The sequence below is a fragment of the Limanda limanda genome, chromosome 16 (assembly GCF_963576545.1).
Source record: "Limanda limanda chromosome 16, fLimLim1.1, whole genome shotgun sequence".
Lineage (NCBI taxonomy): Eukaryota > Metazoa > Chordata > Actinopteri > Pleuronectiformes > Pleuronectidae > Limanda > Limanda limanda.
Genome location: NC_083651.1, coordinates 25,856,062 through 25,877,074, shown reverse-complemented (window position 1 = coordinate 25,877,074; position 21,013 = coordinate 25,856,062). Strand labels below are relative to the sequence as shown.

The window sequence follows — 21,013 nt, the reverse complement described above, 5'->3', positions numbered from 1 at the left end:
TGGCTGCCTCTGTTACATCCCAGCTCACGGACAGCCTGAGCAAGATTGACCAAAGTTTCCTCCCAAGAAAAAATGTAGGTCTAGTGTTAGCAGTTTACTTGTACCAACATCTAATGTGGCCCCTGAAGTTGTGTGATATCACCTAAACAACAGCCATGAAGATTGATGCAAAAGCCAATAATTACAAACGGAAATGGGTTGATCTCCCTCGATGTCTTTTCACTACATCACTGTTTAGGAAAAACACATTTAAGCCGACTCTGAAATCCATCAGCTTGGGTTAAAAACAGGAAAAGGTGAGACTCAAGTTCGAATTTAGAGATTCACCTGACTGGTCTGTCCAATAGATATTTCAGGACTGGTGTATTAAAATTAGCAGGTGTACTTAATTTAATCAACTGGGATAGTTAATGGCGTAGTTTTTTGTACAGCTTTTGAATTGCATAATCTACATTTTCTTCAGGCTTCTCTTTGCAGTCCTGCATTTTAACAATAATGGCAGGTGAGGGGTTGCTTGCGCCAGTGATGGTGAGATGTGATATGCAGTTCGCTACCCAAGGTTCCACAAAGGTGACTGGGTAGTCCGCCCCATTTAGGAGAAGCCATCATACTGTTAGCACCCTCAGTCAGTCCCTAAGTATTATGTACATGAGTCAATTATAATATCCCTGAATGTGATCTAAAAAATGTTCCCTTCCCACTGCATATGCATCAGCCCTCATGGAATCTATGAGAGAGGGTTACTCTAGGTCACCACAGGCTCTAAGTGAGAGCCCAATTGTCGTCCACTGCACCTGCCACCCTTCCACATCCTGCCAAAAGATAACCAAGGATGAGGCAATTGGGCAGTATCTTGCACTGCCTTCATGAGAAGATGGATCCCTCTGTTGCTCTTATTGATGTTTCTTCCATTTTCAATTTTCACTGTGAAAGGTTCTAGGGGGTATGAGAGTCTTCCGACAGAGGTTTTTATATGCTGTATAGACTGAAAATAAATTTGGGATTATACATTTTTTATCTCCCAAATTGGCCCATTTTAAGCCTTTGTAAATCCCCCCTCTCATTAGAAGAAGCTAAATTCTGTCAAAATTGGCTCAAGGTGAGCAGGTCAGGTTGTGATTAGATAAAAAGAGGATGAGCTGGTGGAGCCTAGTTAGAGCGGGAACTGTGCCAGTGACTTAGGAGGCATGCACAAGAAGACAGTCTTCGTGACTGAACTTTCTCTTAGCTTCAATTGTGAATCATCTGCATAAAAATTATGCCATGGTTGGATTTGTATAGAAAACTGTTAAACGCCAAGAAGAGACCCATGAAAAATGCCACAGGTAATATTTGCCTGGCTAGAGAAAACAGTCCCAAATAAAATCAAGAAGGTTCTACTACACAGATAATACTTCAACCAGTCTTGCATTGTCCCTTTCACACCCATCCATTTTTGTCCATTTAAGTCGATCAATTAAAATGCTCTGATCATCTGTATCTTTCTTGATTCTTCTTGTTCTGGGTTTGTACCCTCATGGTTGAATGCACTAATTGTAGGTCACTTTGGATAAAACCGTTAGCTAAATGTAATGTATCAGACGCAGCAGAGATCCTCTGCAGCACCATAATGGTAAAACAAAGTCATTTAAGACTTATAAGAGCACAGTTTTGGTTCATGTATATCTGCAAAAAACCTGAATAAAACGTTTAAAGAGAGAGTGTTTTTTCATAAAGGTTGAGCTGCAAATATACCCCTTTCTCCAGTACTTTGAACAAAAACAGTTATTTAGTAAAGGGTCTAAAATTATTTGAATTTTTGAGTGTCAATGTTAGCTTTGTTAGGTAAAGGCGGTACAACAATGATCAAAAATTTTGAGGAAAAACTCCAAAGGATAATGACTTATTAAATATTGTTATGTCTAAAGATAAAAACACAAAGACCTCTCTTAAAAATCTAGTGGGTAAAACTTCTAAAGGAGAGGAGGAAGATTTCATGCCATTACTCTAACATAACCCTCAATAATGCAGACAGAGGTTGGTGGATAACACAGCTGATGGTCCTAAAATGCAAGTTTGGGATGTGGGAATTTGCAGTGAAAAAATTATGCGAGAAATCTGTAGATTTGAATATTGTTAAGTGTTAATTTTGGGTGATATTTCACCCAAAAATTAAAATTCGCTTTTGGAGTTTCAGGGGTAAACAGCATTGCAGCCAAATCCAATACAATTGAAGTAACTAGTGACCTCCATACTGCTCCTGTGGTGCCATCCATTCAAATTCCACTTGAAACAAGTTATTTACCCAATGTTTTTAGTATTAGTGTTCTTTATGACAAAAAATGCCTCAATTGTTTAATCTGGGACAGGTCACTTTGTTAACTGGGACAATATTATGCTTTAAAAAAAGCATAAATCACCTTCCTTTATTAATGCTGAGATCAACATTACCTTTTTTTCCGCAAAATAATTCACAGAATTCAAAATTGCAAAAAATGTCCAAGATTACCCAAATTCACCCGACGCTGCCATTTTTTTGTAAAAAACACTTTCTGACATAAGGCAGGAAGTGTTGCCTTTTATACAGACATATATTCAAAGTGTTGCCTTTTATATGGACATTAGTATATAACTAGGACATAACATCTAAAATGATTTCCTATCCTCTTGTTCGCTCAAATACGCATAGCTGGCATTCATCATGTACACAGGTAATTTACACACTTCTCTGAAGTTTGGAGCATTTGTTTAATCTGACTTGTCATGTTCATACAACCTTACTATACAAAAAACTTTGAGAAATTTAGGATAAGAATAATAAAACTGGTCTGGCATGAGGCCTATTGTTATTTTGCATGGCACCAAAGAGGAGGATTTAAAAAAAAAAAAGTGCTTGAAGCAGTCTGCAAACACATATTTCACAATATCTTATGTGAAGGAACCTATTGCCAGATTTACTGGATGTCAACACCACATTTATAACACATACAGTAAGCATTTCTCTGATGCTATCTTTTGACACCAAAATGACTGTTCCAGTTAGAGTTACGCTGGGTTTACACCGGGCGCTGAAGCGTAGCCTTAAATAACAGCTGACTCCCATCCACTCCCATGTTAATCCTTTGTGCTGGTCCCACCAGAGGTTGAAGCCCTGCGCTGCGCCAAGGCTGCCTAGCGCCGTGCAGCGATCGTTTCGGCGTCGAGTCTATTTTTTGCGCTTGACGCGATCGTATCGCTCTGGGAAACACAGTGAAAAATGATTTTAAACGATAGTGATGACATATTTTATATGATATAAATGATAAAATATGCATCCCATAGTTTGTATTCCCCCTCTGTTGTCCTGGCATTTTAATTTTACCAATCACATTATTAAATGTCCCCCTCTGCCCCCACTACAGCCACACAAGCAGTCATAAAGATAAAAAGGGGGGGTGTCTACGTACTCTCCCCATAGGCTTGAGTGGAGAATACGTAATTACCCTCGACACCCGACATTGAACGGAGCAAACAGCGGAGAAGTTCTTGAAGATGGATGACATTAAATTAATAATTTAAGTGGAGAAGTAGTACAGTGAGCTGTACAATCCTCGGCACATGTTGAATAAAGACAACATTAAAAAGAACAAATGCTGGGACGCCGTTGCAGTTAATGACAAATATCAGCTGTATGTGTGATTACGGAGAGGAATCGCAGGATGACCGCCGCGGCGTTAAGGGTGTCCGGTGTGACCGCCGGCGCGCTAGGGATTAGCGCTTACGCGTCGCTTCAGCGCCCGGTGTAAACCCGGCGTTAGAGTTGTACATGGTGCATTGAATACCCAATCAATTTGTCTTTGTAATTTCTAACAATATCTTTTCACAAATATTTTGTTGAATTAATCTGCTTATAAAAATACTTTCTAAGGCAGAAAAAAGAGCCCTTTGAGTAAACTCTAAAAGAAGTTGTCACTGTCATTGTTCAGTCTTCCTTTATGAGTATTATTCCAGCTGCAGTCCCATCACTTCATGGAAAAATGACACTAATACAATATTCAATGCCTCGGTCAGGTCTTATGGACAGTTTATGGTTATTACAGTCTATGTCCCTCAGCTCCTCATCGGACCTAGTCGATAGTAACCTGGCCACAAGTGGGTTACAAATGCATAATATATTTAATAGACCAAAATAATCAAATTTACTAATTATATTCAATTACCATGAAATGTAGACCCTTATATCGTCATCTTTTATTGTCAACTATTCCAGTTGTTATAGTTTACTTAGTTTACAATAGAGTATATAAGATTGCTGAAATGTAACAGTTTTGGCTTTTGTTAAGTGATTTATTGGCCTTTTATTGATCTTCCTGGATCGTTCTGGTCACTTTAACCCTAATGTCCCGACAGCACATCACGTCACGTGCTGTGTAGCAGGTTTAAACGTGTATCAAAAAACGCTTAAGTGAATTAAACAAACACAAAGTAAACGTCAGTCCTGTATGCATCCTAATAACTTGTGATCAGTGTTTATTGTTAGTAAGTGAGCACAGGTCAGAAGAGTGAGGAAGAAACAGACTCTTACAGAGACACAGGAGGACCGGACATTTAATGTGGTCTGTCCTGATCCTAGAGCAGCGCTGTTATTCATATAAATATTCTGTGGAGTCTACGTCCACGTTGCGATACATCCAAGAATCGATAAATGTCCTCAGCTCTGTGAAGGTTACAGCATTCAGCACCTTAGTTATTGCAGCCCAGGTTTAAAAATGTTTTAAACATCATCACTCTGGAGGACACGCAACAGAGAAGTGTTCCTTTTGTGGTTTCCACCTCTGACTCAATTACTTAAATTTCTGCTGTAAAATTCTTCTCTATTTTACATTTTCTCTATAACTTCAACTTCTCTGATCTTTTCACCGCTTTCTTCATGACAATCAATAAGATGTCCTTATATGGAGAATTAGTAAATAATAAAGTTTCTTTCCTCTTCCTTCCTTATTGTATTACAATCAACCTAAACTGTGCTGACAACATTATGAGAAATGCACTTGATGTTGGTCCACCTTTGGTCTTTAAATCATTGCGAAACAAATATATCTTTTAACTTAGTTTGACCTGCTTCACTATGTGTATCTACAGTGGGTCTGAGCTGTGTGGGAAGGTTTCGTTGTGGCTCATCATCTCAGTGCATCAGCTCCTCGGCTCAGTGTGATGGAGAGGTGGACTGTGACAATGGAGAGGATGAGCTCGGCTGTGGTGAGACACACATACACACATACAGTTTAAACACATAGGACTAGATGTGTATTATCGATGGATTATCAGAATCTGCTGTTTGTAAACCCATCAGTGTCATTTAGTCATGGCAAATATGTATCAGAATACAAAAACAACACTCTATTTTCCTAAACTATCATATTTCTTCTAATTTGTTTAGCACCAAAAGCAATGTTACGAAGTGCTTCTTACACAATAAACAATAAAAGCAGAGATACAGGGGGAAAAAAAATCAAACTTCATGTCGTTTGTCTGAACAGTTGCCATGAATATCTAAGGCCAAATATGATACACATTTAAAGCGTAATTTGTGTGGTTCTCCCTTTTTTACATTTTTGGTGGTGTTTATACACATAATGCAAGTTATGAATACAACCATGGATCTATGAGATGAACGATTATTATTAGTTTATGAATTTTTGCTGCTATCATTAATAACAACTTTACATCCATAATTATAATCTCTCTCTTCTCTCTTTTCCACCCACCTATCCCCTAACTGGTCGAGGCAGTTGGCCTCTCACACTGAGTCGAGTTCTGCTAGAGGTTTCTTACAGTTATTGAAGGAGCTTCTTATCCACAGTCACCAAAGTGCTTGCTCATTGTGGGAACTGTTTGGTTTCTCTATAAATATTCCTAAGGTCTTGACTTTCTATGTAAAGTGCCTTTATATCATTTTAATTATATATTAAAATATATTTAAGTCCAACCACTGCTAACAGGGGATAAGGACAACTCAAATAGCACCAAAAAGGAGATGGTGTTTTTAGAATATAAATATCCAACACCCTAATTATTACCATTGGCAATCAAAATATATTCAACCAACCCAAACAAGGCTAGTGAACTATACAAAAGAAATAGCTGTTCTAGCAACTTTTCCCAAAAAATTAGAAAAAACACCCACTAAAAGAGAAGGTTGAAAACAAAAATCCCTGCTCACTGCAACAGGGCCACTTGGGAACTCAGCACATCAAATCCAGATAATTGTATCTTTCCTGCCATCGAGCTTAAAAATTATTCCAAACAAAACAATTAGCATCCTGTGCCCAGCTTACCAAATGCACACAGACACACTGGACATGTGCGCTATCAATTAATCACGTTTTTTAACAAAGCAAAGTTAAAAATGTTAAGCTAGTTATAACTAGACGTTTTGGTGAAATACACATCTCTAAATGCATCCACCTTTACAATATGGCAACCGCGTAGTCCCGTCACAGTTGCTTGCTTTGCCTGTTTGGAAATCAAACTTGAACCTTTAAAACATGACTTTTTGCAAGTAATTCATATGTCTCTCTCTGTCTGTTTACCTGTCTGTCTGTCTGTCTGGTGATGTCTGAACGTCAAGTGCGTTTAAGTGGGAAGAGCTCTGTGTTGCAGGTCCAGAAAGGGGGTTTATGGAGGACAGTCTGCTCAGAGGAATGGAACAACTGGCTGGGTGTCTCTGCCTGCAAGCAGCTGGGATACACAAGGTCCTGGCTGGAACTTAAGTCTCTTGGATTACTTTTTCTTTTTTATCTGTATGTTATTTGTTTGTGATAGCAGATTTGTCCTTGTGCCCACTATTTGTTCAAATGGTTTTCCTTACGTGGACACTCCTTGTTCAGAACTTTTTTTACAGCTTAGGAACAATAGCCCACTTGTATACTGGTTATTCATGCTGGTCCGGAGTAAAATTTCTCATTAACTATTAGATGGATAGTGGTGGTTTTGGTTTTTGTAGAGACCACAAATTAAATCCTTGTGACATTAATTTAAGACTTCATGTGCAGAATAGCCTCAACTACCTTGATTTAGGCAACAGCATGACGTTTTCTCTGCCAGGCCAAACATTACTTCTTTTCACTACTACTCATAGTAACATTTCTAATCAATTTTCTTACATCCAGATGTTTGGTTATTGGTGTGTATGCTTCCAGAGGACCTGTATGTCATTAGGTATAGTGCTCAGTGGTATACTCTTAATTTATGAAACTGATTATTTAAAAAGCAGCCAATGATAAACAACATGTGTTTTAACGGTGACATGTAGATTAACTCATGTAATTCATAAAACGGCCCAAGAGCATTTGCACATTAACACTTTGTGTACGCCTGAGTGTGCCACCATCATAAAATCATCATTATTATTGCATGTTGGCTATTTCAGAAGTATATTTAGCCTCAATACAATCTTCAGACCCAAGTTAACAACTTATCAAATTAAAAGCTCTGTAATTCCGCTGAACACATTACAGCAACAATTGAGCTTGTCTGTCTGTCTGCATATTTCACTTATCGACTTGTCGACTTCACATTTGGCATGTGTATTCTTAGTGGTCATGAGAAGTGGAATGCAGCAGTTAATGCCTTCACATGCAGTCTCATCTTTAGCTCTACATTCTCTGTCATGTCAGGTATGTGGAGTCGTTCTTCGTTTCTCTAACATCTATTGAGCAAGAACTTCAGCACAACCTGGTGTCCATCAGCCTGAATAAGTCACGGATCATCAAACTCCAGAACCCCACAACCCTCAGGTACAAAGCACCTCCCCATCTGAACAAAGAAAATAGAATGCAGCCTAATTGTTCTAATGGTCAACTTCATACATTTGCTCAGAAATCCTGGTGTTTTTAAAAGGTTTGTACAGAATTATAAACATATATTGCTCAAAACAGTACTCACTGCATGATGGGAGTTCCCCGAGCATTCTAGGCATATAGCAATATAACTGTTATAGGCCTAGGGATGGTTCAGGGCTCACCTGAGCCAGACCTATTTATTTAGAATATAGGACAAGCTGTTGAATGTCTCTTGTATGTTTGTAGGTCTGCATAATTTAGGATACCAACCATCAGTAGATGTTAGCAGTTTTTATTGAACCATTGGATGTTAGGGACATAACTTCCCTTAGTAACTGAGCGTAATCAAGTGTTTTGGCATTGTAATCAATGATACAGGCTTAACTTGAGGGTACGCTGACGCTAAAGATATACACTATGACTGGCTACTGGCTTGTATGGTGGTACTATGAAATCCATAGTACCATAGCCATTACCTCTAAGCCTTTTTAGAATAAATGCTTTTTTAATTAAAGAACATAGGACAAAATGGTACATTTTGCCGCACTAATTAATGCTGCCAGTTGATGTTATCAGATGTAAGTGACCACCAGCGGATGTTAGGGACATATCTTCAGTTGTGTACCTTAGACTCATCAGGGGTTTCAGCCTTTTTATCACAAGACACCCTCTTCTGAGGCAGGCCCACCACAGTTTGATCAGAGCTGAGTGCATGTCCCTAGCATCTTGGGGACCAGTTGGGTATTTCGACCTGATCCAGAGCTAGGGCTGTCGCAATTAGTTGACGTCATCGATGACGTTGACGCTGAAAATGCGTCAACATCAATATTTTAAACCGACGCGTCGGACCCATACAAATTATACATTTACCTTTTCGATTTCTATAACGTTTCATTTCAATTCATTATAACAAATGTTCTTCAGTATCATTACGTATCGCCGGGTTTACACCGGACGACGAAGCGCTGCACCACGCAGCACTCTTCTCAAGCGTGAGCAGGCGCCCAGCGGTTCACATGGGAAGCGCATTTCTCAGCGCCGGTCAGCCAACGATTCTGCTTTCTCCGCTTGTTGTTGTATGTAACCTGTTCAATGTACTGGTTTGGGGGTAAATGATGATGGTCGTCTTAGCCCCCCCCCCCCCTCTTTCTCTCTGCCACTCTCTGTCTATCTATCTGCTTGTGTGCTTGTAGCGGATGGGTAGAGGGGGTCATTTAATTATGTGTTTGGGAAAATTGGGGAAACTAAAACTCAACATAAGGGGAATACAAAGTATGGGATGCATATTTGATCATTTATATCATATAAAATGTCATTAATATCGTTTAAAATCATTTTCCAGTGTGTTTCCTGGCGCGATACGCTCGCGACGAGCGGAAAAAAAAGACCGAGGTATCGTTCAATGTTATTCACAACAGTTGATTGACATGTAGGTTTAGCTAATAGGAAGCCCCTATGTTGGTATGTTGTGGACCAATAGGAGGAGGCAATGAATGTGGGGGGCGGTGTCAGACACGGAAGTGAGGACCCGAATAAAGATGTCAACATTAGTACACAGTCTGTCTCACGCACATTATTAAACGAACTCGACAGACTCCACAACATTGGTGAGGCGCATCGCAGCCCATGTGAACCGCACAAAGGTTTAACAGGGGAATGGATAGGAGGCGCCTGGCTTTCCTTGGCGATGCGCGGTGCAGCGCTTTGGAAATGAAATGGTCAATTTGATTTTTTAGGAGGAAAATTTATCGTTTAGATTAATCGACGCATCGGTAAAATAGTCGACAGATTAATCGATAGAAAAATAGTCGTTAGTGGCAGCCCTTTCCAGAGCCATTGGCTGTAGCGTTCTGCAGTGTGTGATGTTTCATTTTATGGTTTGGCACAGGGTTGTCTATTGGATCTCAAGATCTTTGAGCAACCTGATGGTGGATGTTGCAATGACACCCTTGCAGAAAACCTCCACAAGGCAAACTATTGCTTTCCAGCCACGTTGCTCTGTCTCAAATGCCATGTCTGCCTACTGCAGCCATTTCCCCTCATTCTTCTATATTATACTCCCTGGTAGGGTTGCAAACCGAAATTCGGTTTCAAATTAGAAACAAATCCAAAATGCCAAATACCTTACCCCTATGTGACTACATCATGCACCACGCAACAGGCTGTCCATTTGTTTCAACGCGACCTAGCATGCATGGTTAACATGGCTAAGATGAGCCGCGATAAACGATCAAAAGTGTGGCTTTACTTTACTTTAAAAAAGACAAAGACGAAAAGGCAAAGTGTCCTGCATGTAGGAAGCTCACCAAACATTTAAGGTAGCATCGATCTGAAAGACTGTTTAGCGTTTAATGTACTGCTGTCTCCGAACCTGAGTGTGTCATCTTCAGCTAGCCCTAGTACTGAAGCACCTCGATAGCACCTCCAGTAGAGCGAGCCGTGATGGCTCCCTGGTATTCAAGGGAAACCTGACTAACATGACTCGTATGATGTATGTCAGTAGGTTTCCTATCAACATGACGGACAACAAGCAGCTAAATTATCAACAAATGGTTGAACTGCTACTGATTTCTACTGTGTTGTTATAGAATACATGAGAGATTAATATGTGTCAGAGATCTTAAAGTTGACAGTTATTGATGTAACATTAGTTTACACGGACAATTATAACATTTTCTTCTCCTATTTATCAACAAATATGACTATGTGTTGTTTGGGTTACTTTTATGGAAAAAGTTTCAACATTGCCTCTATCTCAGTTACTACTAATTTACATAGTTGGGTTAAAACATTGAGCATGTCTGATGAGGCTCTGAGATGAGTTGCGTGGGTTTTCTTTTGTAATGTCCCCTGTCTACCACAAGGCATTACTACTGCTGCCCCGGTGTAACAAGAAACACAGTTACTGTGCATTGATCCAGTCCAATAAAGACTTTTGAGAGACTTATTTTACAAACAGTGAGGATTTGCATGAGGGTAGCTGGAGTTGAGCATAGTGGGCAGGATGAATCTTTGTTTATATATGATTCACAAATAGTACTAGAATCAACTATTTCCATACATATTATTTATTTCATAGCCAGAATAAATATATATGAACATGGGTATATGCAGTGAAAATCCAGACTCACACAGATAAGTTGCGTTGCATAATAAACATCAATGCCTTCCTGGACAGATCAGTATATTCCAAGTACACATGCAAAAATGTATCAGGTGGCTCTGTGAGAGGATCAGCTTCAAAGCAGTATCACAAGATAAATACACAAGTCTGTCCTGCTCCGTGGAATTGAGGCCTGTTATAAAGCATTATATAAATACAGACCATTTACCATGATGCTTGTAACGATAGACACAAAAATGGAAGAAAAAGGAATTTATATATCTCTGTGTTAAAAAGGAATGTCATACATGTAGAAGACACAAACAGAGTTGTTTTATTATTATTTTTGTCTGAAGCCATTAAAAATTCATCTGTAACCGTGCTGCTTCTGTGCTTGATTCTAAATCCTGATTGAAATACTTCAAATACCCTGCAAACACTTGGTATAAACATGTGAATTGTATAATCTGATCACAAGTAGACAGCTCTAAGTACAGATGTGAACGCACTTAGATCGGATAGTGATCCGATCACGCTAGGCCACATTCAAAGGTGTTAAGCAGTTTGAATGCCAATCTGTTCTGGGCTACATAAGGAGCGCCTACTCAGCTGAGGTCCTCTGACCCGCTGCAGTTTCATTATGAACTGAACCTATTTTTACTCGAATCTTTGCCCATACACTGATTTGTTTGTGGCCAACGCCAAAATATTAACACTGACCACAACTTTTTCCAATATTGACATTTTGCTTCACTGTAGTTCATTCAGCACCTCCTGACTCCTCTCTCTCACAAGCACACTTAAACAGTGACTCTCGTCACTGAGACTGTGTAAACATAATTTGGTCTGAACTAACACATATGATGAATAAGTGTTCATTTGCAACCAGAGTAGGTAAGTGAGATCCGATTACAAGTGGTCACAGGAGACACATTCAGGACGCATTGTAATGTGAACGCACGTATTCAGGGCTGTCCACTTGTGATCAGATGTCACTGATGAATCTAATATTTCATCATATATTGCACTAAATCATCACTATTTTGACGTCTTGAAATTCCAAAGCTATGCATAAGGAAATCCCCTACCCCTGAATATCCATGCTTAATAAGAATGATTATTTTCTATATGCATTTGAATCTTCTGTATTATGCTATTTTTTCCTGATATGTAAAGTGCCTGGATATTAACATCTTATCTTATCATACTTCAAAGATTACTTGGTTCCTCTGTGGTTTTGACCTCCATCTCCTGTGTCATCACAGTAAGACTCAGTGCAGCTCAGGGAGGGTGACAACTCTGAAATGTCTGGGTGAGAAAACATATTGAGGACTGAGTGATCTATCTTCTTGTCCTGGCTCTTTTTTACTTTAAGATAGAGTTTATGGGCTCTTGCATGTGTGTATGGTCTTCAATGCTTGCACCGTATATGTGTGTAATTCCTCTGTGTTTGTTCTGACAAGTGGTTTCTATCCTTTTTTAAACAGTCAGTCAGAAAAACTCATTGCTGTAATTCATGATGTGAAATTCTTTATAATTCTACTTGAGTTTATTGTAATTACATGAGTGTGTACAATAATTTGTTTATGGTACTTGAGTGATTCTGTTTTTGCATGCACCGTCGATTGATACTGATCTTATGGTTCAAGACTGCTCTTAGCTTGGAGCAATATTTATAAGCTTCAATTAAAATTTTACATAAGATCAGATGGCTTGTGAGGAATATACATTTTTTGTCAAGATTGATTAACAGATGAGGACCTAAAAACAGGCTCCAAATGACGACCTAAACTGTCTTTAATCCGACTTACTAGTATAGTGAACATATAGGCAGTTAGATCAGGCAAAGGTAGCTAAAATTAAAAAAAAGAGGTAAAAGGCAAGACTAAAAGCTGAATATTGAGAGTACCCCGATCGATGGCAGGGCTGCCAGAGAACAGGACAACTCAGGGGGGACAATGCAAAGGCAGGTTTGACAGAGAACAGAACTTAAGCAAGTGGCCCAGGAAAGGGCATACAGGCAGAGCCATCCAGAGGACAGCCTTTGGGAAGGGCATACATGCAGAGCAGTTCTGGAGGATGGCTCAGCAACTGAGCAGAGGCAGGAGACCACCGGTGAAAGATGAACCTCTCCTGAGGCAGAGCAGGAGGCCGCCAGGGAAGGCCAAATCTCTCTGGAGGCAGAGCATTAGGCCAATTGCCAAGGCGAGAACACATGTCTTACCGAAGGCTGCTGGTGCCCAGAAGGTACAGGGAGAGCTAACCGGGGACCAGCAGCTGGTGGTCACTGGTCAAAAGAGTTGGTCGGACCACAAACTGAGGTTTAAGAGCAGTGGCTGGTCTGATCAATGACATAGAGCTATTAACTAAGGAGGACCAAGAAAAGGAGCTTAAATTTGCCAGTGTACCAACTGAGGGTCAGGAACAAGAGGTTGAGGCGGCTGTACGGCAACACGAAATGAGGCACAGGAGTGGCGTCAGCCAGGACAGAGTAGATGATCTCTGACGCAAGACAAGAGTAGACTCCCCACACTGGAACAGACTGTGTGTTGTAGGGACCCTCAAATCAGGTTCTGGCTTGGTGTCACTGGCAGCTCTTAGCAGTGAGGACTCTATATATCTAGGCAGCTGAGTCTCTGTTGGTATGGGCATCTGAATTTCTGTGGAACTGGGTAGCTTGCAAGCCTGTAGGGGGTAGTGTACCGAAGAATTAAAATTCACTCATTATCTACTTACCACTATGCCAATGGGGGATGGGTGAAGTGTTTGAGTCCACAAAACACTTTTGGAGTTTCAGGGATAAACAGCATTGCAGCCAAATCCAATACAGTTGAACTAACTGTTGACTCCTTCTTTATCATACAAAAACTACAGAAAAAAATGGCTCCGTACTGCTTTAGGATAGGCATTTCATGGTTTTATACGTTTGAAGAAGTGGTTCCCAGTTACTTCAATTGTACTGTTGCCCAAGTGTTTTGTGGATTTATTATCTAAGCACCCATCCATCAGCATAGTGGTGACTAGATAATAATGAGTGAATTCTAATTTTTATGTAAACTATCCCTTTAAGCTTAGGCTCGCTGTTGGAAACCTGGGGCTGAGCAGTGGGCTGGCAGCTGAATAGCTGGCATTGTTTGGATGTTTTTTGTTTCTGTGGCCAATGGTGTCTTCTAATATATCTAGGAGTGATAGTCTAAAGAGGCCCTCTAAATGGAGATGTATCCAAGTCTGGTTCCTCTAGGTCAGAGTCAGACCAACAGTATAGCAGTGTGCTATCAGGCTGGACACAAAGAGACTTGGAGGCTTGCTACTAGTTGACTGGGTAGCTGGTTGGGTGGCTCATATTAATAAAGGCCAGCTCAGCCCAGTGTATTTGAATTGATTGTGGAATTGTCGAACTGCTGAATTTGACCCTTGTCATGTTTTCTCCAGAATGCGGCTCCAGGCCTCAGTACAACACTCGTATTGTTGGAGGGAACATCTCAAAACCGGGTCAGTTCCCCTGGCAAGTCAGCCTCCACTACAGCAGTGAACACCTGTGTGGAGGCTCCATCATAACGTCACGCTGGATCCTCACTGCGGCACATTGTGTGTATGGGTGAGTCACACGATCAAACTTGAACAATCCCCAATGAGATGTTAATGTACACTTTCAAAGGAGATGCAAAGTATGTAAGTTAATAATCCAAATAATAGCTCTTTATAAAGCTCCACAATCTATTAAAATGAATATGCTTTCTCTTATAATTGATGCTTATCTGAGTGGCCTAATTAGTACTCTATTTACATCACGTGGGTGGTGTTGGGATTGTATGCAGCCAGATTGCGAATAAGGGAAAATGAGTAATTACATTTCCTCTGTAAGGAGATACAATCTAGGACAATTCAATGTCACTGCTACTACGTAGCTATATAATCTTATTGGCCAATATTGGGCAGGTGTCGAAAAAAACATGAAGCAAAACTTTTAGAATTAATAAATTTGAATTTGTTATCCAATTTTGTGATGTCACTTATATATTGAGGGATGTCAGAAAAATTAGGAAAATAATGAACAAATTTGTTTTCCATTGTACTTTATGAAATAGTTTTCAAAAAACTTAAATGTAAACTGTTGGTATCTGGGGAAACCCTGATTATCACATTTACCAACATAGAAATGGGCAACTGTCAACCAGTCGCTGAAGAAATTATGAATTTGTTGCACATAAATGCACTTTATGGTTTTGTATTTATATAGTGCTTTTCTAGTCTTGATGACCACTCAAAGATCTTTGCAGTACAGTTTGACATTCACCCATTCACACACCCATTCATACAATGCATCTATTAGCAGCACTTTGTTGTTCTATGAGGGGCAATAAGGGGTTCAGCATCTTGCCCAAGGACCCTTCGGCATGCAGATGGGGAAAACTGGGGATTGAACTGCCAACCCTCAGGTTGAAGGATAACTGCTCTATCCCTCAGCCACAGCCGCCCGCAAAGGGCAACTCTGGCAGAGAGTGTGAATGTAAAACTGTTCTGTAAAGTGCTTTGAGTGGTCATCAAGACTATAAAATGGCTATATAAATACAAACCATTTACTAATCAGGATTCACCTGATCCATTCCTATCTATAGCTTTTATTTAATTATAAGAGGAATGTTTAAGTCTAGCCTCTAATATAGAGATGGTGTCTGCCTCCTGAACCCAAAGTAGGAGCTGGTTCCACAGGAGAGGAGCCTGGCAGCTGAAGGCTCTACCTCTAATTCTACTCTTAGAGACTCTAGGAACCACAAGAGAGTCTGTATTTTGGGACCAAAGTGGACCAAAACTTTTGTGTGCATAGAGGATTCATTGTTAAAATGTAACAAATTGGAATCTATCTGATAAGTACGACCTTAACCAGCCAAGTGCAGAGTGTTTCTTCAATCTAACCTGTGTTTTTCTACGGTGAGGATCTACGCACCGTGCCAAAACCCTGCCCGACTTTGTGTGTAAGGAACGTTAATTGTCACCTGCTCCCGGTTCTGCTAATTGAGCCAGAGCCCCTGGATCAAGTCCTAACTTTTGGAGATCTGCGACTCAGAACTGAACTGTGGGATTGCCTGCCTGCCTCTTCCTGTTTCTGCTGCTTAAGAAATTACAGGACATAGCTGTTTCACATTACTGGGGTTGTTCCTATTGGTTTATTTTTTTGAGGATTTTGTTTAAATTAGCAAAACATTAAACTGCAGAGAAAGGAAACTTTACTCTGTAAAAATATATTTAACTGGGCTCCTCACGTTGACTGACATGAATTCTGTGCTTCACGTCCTCTGTCCTGTCTCTAATCAGGTTTGCAGATCCATCCATGTGGGTCGTCCATGTGGGGCTGACGGAGCAACTAGTCCACGGGGCACAGTCTCTGGCTGTAGAGCAGATCATCTATCATGCCCGCTATAGGCCCAAAGGACTGGATTTCGACATTGCACTGATGAAACTCACCATGCCACTTGTTTTTAACGGTATTGTTATTTGAAGTCATACTTTTCCAAGATCCGGGTGAGCGTACCACCATCCATTCATAGCGCAAAGGCTTCGAGACCTCTGCTACTGCTCCTCAGCATTTGCAGTATCAGACTCATTGGAAGTGGTCAGATGGTCAACAGTTCTCTGATCCATGAGGATCTGGGGCCCTTTTGTAGTCTTGGTCACTTTTCCTGGTTGGTAACTAATCGATGTTAATATATAATGTATATCAAAGCTCATTGCTTGGTTTACCTTTTTGAGTCTACAGAGCCGTAGAGATAAAAAAATTACTTAAACTTCAACTAGTTTTAAAATGAAAAAGATTTAATTTTATTCTCTCTTTCTCTCCCCATCCCACTTCCCATCATCCCTGCCTTTCTGTTCCTTCTCCCTGACAGCAGACTTTCATTATGCGGATTAGTTGTCTGTATCAGCTCTTACCCATTAGATGTCACTTGTCTTATTTCTGTACCGTTTGGCTTAAATTTAGTGTTTTTTTAAACAGCTGATTGATGTATCATTCAGTCCAGAGCAGTGTCCAGCTGGAAACAGAATTTTGGTGTCATGATGTGATTACACATTAGCTCAATGATTGTTGATGATGATTACTACTACTACTACCACCTCTATTACTACTACTACAACACACACACACTTCCATCTTAGTGAGGACACTCATTGACATATTACATTTCCTAACCCCCACACCCTAACCTTAACCATTCAAACTAAAAAGTGATGTCCTCACTTTCCAAATATGTCCTCACTCTGAAGCGTCTATGCTTAAAATGGTCCTTACAAAGATAAAAGTACATGAACTCACACACACAGGTAGACTTGGAGACATTGTCCATTAATGTTCTCTTTAGGCTTTGTGGAGCCCATCTGCCTGCCTAACCATGGGGAGGATTTTGTGGAGGGCACCATGTGCTGGATATCTGGATGGGGAGCAACTGAGGGTGATGGTGAGAGACGGCCCTAGCTTCAATTTGAATTGGCTCTAATATGAAAACTGCATTACTCATAGCTATAACTCATAACCTATCAAAGCTTATTTGTATTTTGCTAACACATAAATGTCCATGTCATTTTTCCCAGGAGAAACCAGTGTGTTTCTGCGCTCGGCCATGATTCCGCTTCTCTCGACTAAAACCTGCAACCAGCCAGAAGTTTACCATGGCTTCATCTCCTCAGGGATGATCTGTGCCGGGTACCTGGAAGGAGGAATTGACTCATGTCAGGTTATACAGATTTTTTGAAGCATTAAACACAGGCTCACATTGATTCAGGCCATCTGAGAAACCCTCAATGATAGGAATCGCTTCAGTACAAGTTTTATGGATTCATTATTCTGAATTAAAAACACATAACATTAATTATTGAAAAGACAAAACACCCTATTTACAGTTCTGATTGGAGATAAACACCTGAACAACTGAATATTTTTAGATTTCTGTGCTTGTTTAATGGAAGAAAGTAAAGCTATGATTGCAGTTTTGAAAGTAAATGATAATGTGACACGTAAAGAGCTACTGGATCAAGCTCCAACAGATGATTGTTGCTAAGGGTTGTCAGAGGTGACCGGGGCAAATGGGGTGCTGTTAACATGATCATGTGATCTCCGCAGCAGAGTTAATACGTCACTTTTGTCTCTGCCTGGCTGCTCCACCTCTCGCCTGAATAATGCAGAGGATTTGCAGCTGTTGTGAACGCATCTGTGCAGAAAACCTCCAGCTCTGTATATGGGTTGTGGTTCATCCAGGTTTTTATGTCCTTGAGACATGCTTGGAGTTTCTTCAATTAATAAAACTGGGTGTCATCTGCATAGCAGTGAAAATTTACAGAGTGTGTTCTGATAATGTTTCCTAGCGGAAGCATATATAATGAAAATACAATTGGGCCGAGCACAGAACCCTGTGGAACATCGTGGTTAACTTTGCTGTGCACAGATGACTCATCATTCATTTTACCAAATTAGAATCGTTAATGTCCATGTCCAAGATGTGTTTCTGAGCCCATATCAATCTCCTCAATATCCGTGGTGGTCCACCATCTGCGGCCCACAAGTTGCCCCTCAGATAGCATTCCAACTCGTATTGTTAAGGACCATGGACCATGCATTTTGTTATTGATATATACCTATCTTGTCTCTGGTAATGCTGTTGTGCAGCCCTTGTTTAAAAAGGACAATCTCGATCCCTATGTTCTCTGTCTAACTTCGGCCAATTTCTAATCTGCCTTTCTTGTCTAATGTCCTGGAGAAAGTAGTTCTCACGCAGCTTCAGGCATTTCTAGTTTACCATAATGTTCCAGTCTGGTTTTAAACATCGTCATAGCACTGAAACTGCTCCTTTAAGGGTTTTTAACGATCTGATCAGTGGCGGCTTGTTTTGAAGTTTTGGCAATCCGAGGACCTGGGGCCATTCTTTAATTAGTTGTTGCAGATTCTCCACGGGACACAGCTCTCTGGGTCTCATACACTCCAACTTTGATTTTTATGCGACCTGACCAGCAAAGATATGGTGACTTCAGGTGCAAATGTGGCAAATTGGGTAATTTCTTCGAAAAAACACCCTTTCACAAGAAAAAAAGAAGATATAGTAACTTGGTCCGAACCAACCCGTTTTACAGATTCAGTAGCTGGCAAGTGATCAAGGATGAGTTTACACCCGGGCTTTACCTAGCTGAACTTCTTCATGTTTGGCCTCCAGCTAGAGGCCAGCCACTTAGCTGCTCCTTGACTCAAACTCATGGAACAGCTCTCTTCTCAATATTAGATCTGCCCCCTCTTAAGCCCACTTCAAATCATTGTTAAAAAATGTTATTATGCCAGCAGATTTTATTATCATTAGGTATATGATATATTGCATATTGTTGTTTTTTTGTTGTACCTTTTACTTTGTAAAGCACTTTGGTCAACCAAGTGGTTTTAAATTTGCTATATAAATAAAGTCGACATGGACAATGATATAATTATAAAAAACTCATAAATATTTTGTGTACTCTGAGACACACACTAAAGGTAGTTTGATCTATTGGTTACTATTCTTAATAAGATGCAATCTGTGAATATATCTGTAATCTGAATGGTCTATAATTACAGGAAACTTCAGCTATGTAGGTTGGTCTTCTGCTCTACAACTGTACTCATATCATTAGCCAATCAGAGAAGATGATTTGCATTAAGTGCTCCATCACTGTTACTACTATTGATAACTGGGTGCCGCTTGAAATTTTGAGCCCTATGAAAGAATGTTATACAACTGCGACACTGACATTCGGCGACGCAACTACAGCTAGTGTGGCCAGGGCATGAAAGTTCACCTTCTGTTCTGCTTGTAGCACACCTGGAAAGCAAGCAAGACTGAACCATGCAGTGAACAGAGAAAGGGGTGAAATATAAAGTCAATCGTGATCATTTTTTGTTTTTAATAACATGTACATAGATTAAAAATATATTATTTTAATGACATTACCTAACCAATAATAATAGCAATAATAGTGTTCTCTGAAGGCCCCTGTTTGTGCTGGGCACTCGAAATTGTCTTTTTTTCCGTTTTCATTTGACATGCAGCCTACTTCAAACACACATGGAAACATTACCAATTCAGGAGAAATAAACCCTGTTTAATTTGACAAAAAGCAGAATGAATTCTAATTAACCTTTGCAGGGAACCTGTAAAATATGTGAAAATAATGTACTCATTTGTGAAGGGTGCTGTCTTTCCTCAGGGGGACAGCGGAGGTCCTCTAGCCTGTGAGGACTCATCTGTATGGAAGCTGGTGGGAGCAACCAGCTGGGGCATTGGCTGCGCTATGAGGAACAAGCCAGGTGTTTACACACGCATAACACAGTCACTCAGCTGGATCCGCCAACAGATGGAGGTCAGTACATGACAAGCAGTGCACTCTTTCATTACCTGCCTCTTTAGGAGAAATAGGGGCTTTCTGTATTCACGTAACATCCTAGGGCTAAAGTAACTACTGAGTAAGTTACGAGAATCTTCATAAAGGAAGGGGAATGTGGGTCCTAAAGGTAAGACTCATAAGATTTGACTAACTCACAGAGCACTTCTTCTCTAAACAAAGACAAAGACTAGCTCAAAACCACCATACCTCAATGTGTCACTGTTTTAGAGAGAGTCTGAAATGGGAGTTCTCTCAGAAGTCTCGGCATACAGCAGGGATGTTCAGGGCCTGCCTGATCCAGCCCATAACTAAACGTTACCAAAAAGGAATGTTTTAAGTCTAACCTTAAATATAGAGTTAGTGTCTGCCCCACAAACCCAGAGCTGGTCCCACAGGGGAAAACCTGGTAGCTGAAGGTTCTACAGAGGATTCCTGATGTCTGCATGTATCTGCCAGACACACAAGTATGGGATAGTAATAAGATGAATTTCGACTAAATATAGATGAATTTCACGATTTCGTGATGTAACCCTGACAGTGTGTTTATTATTATTTAGATTATGGACCTTAATCCCAATAAATATTTACATCACAGTATGAAAATCAAAGGTGTAAATTAGCGATTGCTGCTAGCACCAGGATGCTAGGGCCAGTTAAAAAAATATATATTTGAGACTTGTCTTAAGTGTTGGTCTAGTCTTAATTTTGC

At 40.2% G+C, this 21,013-nt stretch overlaps 1 protein-coding gene across 1 annotated transcript in view; it reads left to right on the top strand.

The window, feature by feature from the left end:
* The window catches only part of tmprss3a (transmembrane serine protease 3a), a 48,974-nt gene that overhangs the window by 26,664 nt on the left and 1,297 nt on the right, over positions 1–21,013 (top strand). Inside the window, exons 5-13 of the mRNA XM_061088083.1 lie at positions 5,101–5,217; positions 6,590–6,713; positions 7,638–7,757; positions 12,171–12,217; positions 14,338–14,503; positions 16,222–16,391; positions 17,265–17,360; positions 17,494–17,636; positions 20,128–20,280. Of these exons, the coding sequence (XP_060944066.1) occupies positions 5,101–5,217; positions 6,590–6,713; positions 7,638–7,757; positions 12,171–12,217; positions 14,338–14,503; positions 16,222–16,391; positions 17,265–17,360; positions 17,494–17,636; positions 20,128–20,280 (1,136 nt within the window). The remainder of the gene's footprint in view (positions 1–5,100; positions 5,218–6,589; positions 6,714–7,637; positions 7,758–12,170; positions 12,218–14,337; positions 14,504–16,221; positions 16,392–17,264; positions 17,361–17,493; positions 17,637–20,127; positions 20,281–21,013) is intronic.